The 6,490-nt window shown below is 47.1% G+C and overlaps 1 protein-coding gene across 1 annotated transcript; it reads right to left on the reverse strand.

Annotated features, from left to right (window-relative positions):
- Nucleotides 1–2,108: 2,108 nt before the first annotated feature.
- On the reverse strand, nucleotides 2,109–5,741 carry LOC124697718 (transcription factor BHLH089-like). The gene is made up of 6 exons (XM_047230264.1): nucleotides 5,535–5,741; nucleotides 3,281–3,487; nucleotides 3,000–3,065; nucleotides 2,793–2,861; nucleotides 2,633–2,704; nucleotides 2,109–2,468 (listed from the first exon to the last, which is right to left on the reverse strand). The coding sequence occupies exons 1-6, from the start codon at nucleotides 5,739–5,741 to the stop codon at nucleotides 2,334–2,336; spliced, it is 756 nt and encodes a 251-aa protein (XP_047086220.1). The 3' UTR covers nucleotides 2,109–2,333.
- Between the last annotated feature and the right edge of the window lie 749 nt (nucleotides 5,742–6,490).

The raw sequence follows: 6,490 nt of genomic DNA on the forward strand, positions 1-6,490 counted from the left end.
CAGAGAGCATGCACGTCGTCCTCTTCCCCTTCCTCGGGCGCGGCCACATCCCCGCCTTCCTCCGCCTCGCCGCCCTCCTACACGAGCTCCGCCCGGGCATCACCGTCACACTCATCTCCACGCCGCGTCTCCTCGCTTCCCTCTCCCTCCCGGATACCACGACTCCCATCCGCCTCCACGCGCTGCCCTTCGCGCCCGCCGACCACGGCCGCCCCCCAGCGCCGAGTCCCTCGCCGACCTGCACGTCCACCAGTTCATCGCCTTCTTCCAGGCGTCTGAGTCCCTCCGCCCTGCCTTCGAAGGGTTCGTCTCCGGCCTCCGGTCCCCGGTCTGCATCATCGCCGACGCCTTCTTCGCGTGGACGGCCGACGTCGCCGCCGCCGACGAGTTCCCTCTGCCGAACTTCCCGAGCATCGTCCTCCACCGCACGCAGATCCCGCGGTACATGCTCGCGGCGATCGGGGCAAATCCCTGGATCCGGCGTGTCATCACGTCCTGCCACAAGACGGATGAGGTCGTGAGCTCCGGCCGGACGAGGGGAGTTGCGAGGACGCTGTAGGGGCAAGCTCAACGCTCTCCACCGGGCCTGAGTTGCGAGGATGTGAGCGCGGTGGTGTGGGCTGTGGAGGAGGACCTGACAACAACACAAACGGACGTTTAGCGGATGTTAGTTGATCCAACGGTGCTGATATGCATCCAACGGTAACGAACGCGTGCTCACGTATACACCCGGTCACAGAATCCACTCTCTTCAAAGAAGAGATGAGATATAGTTTCATTCTCATGACAGAATTGACAGGAAGCACTCTACAGATTGTCTTTAGTTGCAATTGCATTGTGCCAGATAAGCCACAACCAAATCTTTATTTTCAAAGGAATCTTGTTCTTCCATAGATGCTTGAAGGATATGTCCACGCCACTTCTACATAGATGATTGTACATAGATTTAACAGAGAAAATTCCCTTTTTTGTTCATTTCCAGAAAGGTCTATCTTTTTCTTGTGATAGCATTGTCTGTCTCACAACATTCAACAGTCCATGTACTTGCACAACTAGATCTGGTGATAAGTATCTCCTAAAAGAGAAGTTCCAACCAAGGACAGCCATCCTCACACTTGTTCATTGCAGATATTAAAAATTTCAGGAAATTTTTCCTTTAGAGGATGAAGACTACACCAAGCATCATGCCAAAAGCTTGTCAGTTTTCCATTTCCTACATGGACTGTTGAATGTGCAACTCTACACGATTGCCGCTCATGTGCAACTCTACAATAACTATTTTAATTCGGAGAGCACTCTCTATGCAGCAACTAGGATGTGAGTTTCAGAAGCTTTTGGCGGAGCCGCAACATGTACCACAAGAATTTAAAACATACCTATAGATGCATCGAGATATTCATCAGCGAGGCACTTATCTTAATTTGGTTGAACACATGTGGAACCACAAGGGCAAACCAATAGACCCATTGATGGTGTCTTCGATTGTGTGAAAACTATGTTGTAATGAATTTTTAATGGATGTGGCCTTTTTACTTCCATGCGTATATGCTTCCTTATTCTAAGTGCATTTTAAACATATTTAAGAATGTAAAACATTCAGAATAAAATGTCACGTGTATATCCCAACATCCTTCGTGCTAGCAAAAGTCGACTTTCCGTGCAACTCGTGCAGTGCAGCATATGCAACTAAGATCAGAGATGCATTTCCGATTTTTAATATGTAATTTATTTTGTGTGAACTATGTCTATCTATTTAACTTCTTTATGCAATTTTTGATGAGAAATGCGCCAAAAATGAGATAAAAATATTAAATGGCCAATTTCCGCGCGCACACAGGATTGGGTCTGAGCCGCTGGACGAACGCCACCCAGATACAGGTATGCGGGCGGACAAATACGGACCATAAATGGGCAGAGCCCTTGGAGATGCTCTCATGAAGCTTTGAATCAAAAAAGGAGAGAAAAAAAACTTGAGAAATACTAAGTTTAAGCTTTGATTTGACAAGAGACCCGAATAAACTTGCTTCGCTCATCTTACGAACGACAGTCAGCTACATAGATCCAGTGGAATGCATGAGTCACGAATATAAAGTAGAAGTACACGTGAAACAGTCCTGGACCCAAAATTAAAATGAAGAACGCCGCGCTCCAGCGATCTCCCTACATACATGTCTCTACTGGCAATTACAGCTCCAAAACACTATGAATAAAATCGCATTTGGAACAAGAGGGTTGTGCAAAAAATGTGATCTAGAAAAGTAGGGGGTGATTGGTTGACGGTCGTGGATTCATGGTAGGCTTCGTTGGGCGCCACCCTGAAGCTTTTGTTCTGGTCATGTTACTCTTTCGTAGGTGCCACCAATCTGCATGTGAAGCCACTCCGATGCCGGCGAGCCCTGGGCATATTCCCTTGGTGTTTGTGGGTCGAACGTCAACCCAGGTGCTGTGTTGTATGTCGGAGCGCCATACTGCAAGCAAAAAACAATAAAGGTAATTTTTTCGCTAAGATATATTTGTTGTACAGAAATGTTGAACATGGCATCATAGCAGGCCAGGTTGCAGAGTAAGGGACGAGATGCAAAGTAAAGCAATAGCCACACAATCAATATGAGAAATGCACAGCTTGACTTACATCTTTAGGTGGAAATGTTTCGGCTCCATTGCTCACATGGGCATTAACCGCCTCAAGCTTCATGGAGAGGAACTGCAGATGACAGCAATTGTGGAGCTATTAACTGACCTACAGAGGACAACACAATTCCATAGAAGCCGCAATCGTGAAACAAACGTACCTCAATTTGACGTTCCAGGGATTGGACATAATTGATTATCTCATCAAGGACTGATGCTTTACCAATAACCTGACCAAGGAGACAAAAGCTTTCCAAAGAGAATCATTTACAGGAACAGAACTAGGGAAGCCTTAGAGCTTGACGATCCAAGACAAATATTTATGACACATTGGGACTAAATGAATGCTTGTTGAGATTAAAATGCACCTTGTTGCATCCAGGGACGAGATCTTGGAGAATTTTCATCCGCTCGGTTATCTTCTCACGCCGTGCCTGCCAAAATAAGCAGAAATTTCAGTGATCAGATCATCTTATTTAATTGCAGTTGCTGTACAGCAAGAACATATTTCTGGGCATTTCAACTTGTGACCAGATTTGTAGCTCCTTCAGTGGGTTGTGCCAGTGTGAATCTATGGGGGTGCCTAAGAATAGACGAAACTGAAAAGAATACATTTAGGTCTAAACTGTAGACAATGCATTCAACTGACCCTTTCTGCGAGACTATGGCTGTCAGTTGCTTGACCCCTTCTTGCCCTCACATGGATGAAATCTTGCTTTGGTGGCTCCGGCGGTGGAGGATTTTGATCAACACCCTTACTAGCATTTCTTGAATCTTCAGCATCTTTCCTGAAACTGCCATTATCATCACTGACACTGGATTTATTTGCCTTGAAACGCTTCACTTCGGAATCAGCCTACGCATAAGATTCCAGTCAATTAAAAGATCAGGACAAACAAGAGAAAGAACAATTAATCTCTTGCTCTCTGCATAACCTATGGATACCAAAATATGGGAGTTTTTTCTTTTAAATGTAACAAAATATTACCACCTTTTGGCATCAAAGTCACAACAACTATTTAAAGTGTCAATCAGCATATAACCAGCGAATACAAGGGGGTACTAGCATACACCTCATCCAAACAAAGGCTAACGATTTCCTACCAGCATACGTTGTTGGCTGCTGGGTTTTGGCTACTAGAGTATTACAATATGGTGTATGAGTGTATTAAATGGCCACATGTAATACAAAATAAAATATTTAATAATTACAGATATTATTCGGGTTGCCCATCAGGTAACCCATGGGTATAGACTCATACCCATACCCGACCCACGACTAATCGGGTCGCCCATGGATCGTACCCATGGGTGAATATGCAGATCCATAGCCTGCCCATTCGGGGCGGGTGCCCATGATTCAGATTGCCGTCCTTAGGGGGGGGGGTCATATAAGACCAGTAAAATCAAATGTCACACATGATCATAATGATGGCTTGCAGACAACCACCAATATGACAGCTGCTAAAAAATCACGGTGGGTAACTAAATGCAAGCAGAAAATGCAGAACACAACATGGACCAATAGGTTGTTGGCTCAGTAGGTAGTGCTGGAGATAGTTGATTGGATTTAATTGTTTGTCTAGCAACCACCTTTAGCCAGCAAGTACAGACCAAAAAGTATTGCATTCAAACCGGAGGTACAAGAGACACAGCAATCAACACAAATAGTCAAACCAGCTGTCACCGAACAAGTTGGTAATGGTATATATATATTCAACGTACCTACTGTTTATCTACAAAAACACAATTGATAATTCGATTTTCTAGATAATTGGGAGGAAGCTATGATTGCATTACAGTGGCAGCAAAATTCCAGCTGTAGCATAGTGCTGACTGCAGGCAGTGGCTACTAAGGGGCATAGAGAAGTCCTGTGGCATATTCACATCTACTGCTGGTTCAGAAACTTGTTCCCCTTACAAACAGAGATTATAAAGATTGAACAGAGTTTTTGCAAAGATAAACCAGTCCTGTTAACTCAAATACTGAGCAAAGCAATCATATGCTGTCAACATTCCAGTGAGCCAGCCTGACAGCCATTAGCAGTTTACCACCATTATGAACCAATCTAGAACGGTACACACATCACCGCTCAGTACCAAGTACCTACTTACGACATACATCATTTCCATTGACAAAAGTTGAAATTGAATCACAGCTGTACAAGCCACACCAAGATGTCTTTGTCAAAAGCAGCATCCAGCACAAGGATGTGGATATGACAAACTGTGGCATGCAACAGAAAAAAGAATGAAACATGCCACTGCAATCAACAGTTGTGTTATTATGACAATGATGAAATGTAGCTACAGAGCAATGGTACCTTTCGTACATGTGAAAGTGGGTGTTATCAATACTCAAACTAAAACACCGGTTACAGCTGAATGAGGAGAAACTCTATAGCATGACCATGACCGCAAGATGATGGAATGAATTTCCACACGCTTATCAGACCCTTGGCTTCTGGCTGTAGTTTGTGAAATTGGGACCTCCCTCTCATGGTGGATGTGCTAACTTTTTTTTCACCTATCGGACTGTTCCTGTATTACTTTGCTATCCTGCTAGTTCCAATATCAGCATACCACGCTACAAGAGGGAGGTCCTGCAGCTAGCAGGGGTCGTCCTATACACAATTTGAACTAAAGTAGTACTAAACAAGTCCAAGCTAACCGGAACGTTCATACGCAGAAATCAAGAACCACAGTAAGCCCAACCGCACGCATGAACGGGTGACACAACTAAAGCTGGCTAGTGTCTGAAACGGCCATTTTCAGTTGTAAGAAACTGTAAGCCTCTGAATTTCCGTCCCATGAAGGTCGGAGGCGGCCACCAAAATCACCCCTCATTGCCCCCAACTCGACCGACGCCACACGGATCACGAGCAATGGTGAGGAAAACCTACCAAATCCTGGCCGCCGGCGGCGCCGGAGGTGGAGACGAGCCTGGCGGAGTCGTCCTCGGACGCGGGGGGCTCGCGCTGCCTCCTCCGCCCTCCGCCGGCGCCGGCCCCGCGGGAGCCGCTGCTCTGGCCCGTGACGGCGGAGGACGGCTCCGCGGCGGGGTGCGGCGGGCGCCAGGGCTCGGCGGCGAGCGCCGGGGCGCGGTCCATTGCGGCGGCCAGGGGCGTGGCGGGGCTCTAGGGTTCCGCGGGCGGGCGGGCGGGAGGCGAGCAGATCGGGCGGGGAGGCCGAGGGTGGGGAGCTCGCAGTGGCAGTGACCTGACCTACTGTGCAGCTGCGCAGGGGAGAGAGGTGAGAGTCAGAGGAGAGTGGAAGTGCCCGCGTGGAGAGAGAAAGGAAATTAATACTGTATTAATAGTCTACTCGGGATTTGGCCACGCGGTGATTGGCTTTGGCGGGCGTGGGGCTGGATCTGCTCTTGCTCCGCTTTCTTATTTCTTTTTTCATTCGAGGGGAGATCGAATCTGGCGGCAGCGTTGGTGTAGAGTGGACCTTCGAGTTCGCACGGCCCGGCCCGGCCCTGGACAGAGTACAATCTTACTAGCAAGTGCAGCTACAAAGTCCGGCGCCTGACTAAACCAAGTCTTAGAGCATCTCCAAATATTCGCCGGCAGAGTCGACACTATCGTATGGGGGATGTCGGTACTGCATCCTCTATTTGGAGGTGTTGTTTCCACACCGGCGTCTTCAAACCGGCGGCTCCGATAGGAGCTTTTTTTTAGACAAACTAAACATTTACTTGTAGTTTCATTTTCATGTCATTTAGGATCGAGAAATAAATAATGTTTTAGGGCAAATCCGAGTAAAACATTATTCACTCCTCGACCCCGGATGACATGTGAAACCTGATTCATATCTAGCCTACTACCTACTGGCCACCCGGTGATACGTTCCAAAC

This window comes from Lolium rigidum, chromosome 3 (genome assembly GCF_022539505.1).
Source record: "Lolium rigidum isolate FL_2022 chromosome 3, APGP_CSIRO_Lrig_0.1, whole genome shotgun sequence".
In the NCBI taxonomy this organism is placed as follows: domain Eukaryota; kingdom Viridiplantae; phylum Streptophyta; class Magnoliopsida; order Poales; family Poaceae; genus Lolium; species Lolium rigidum.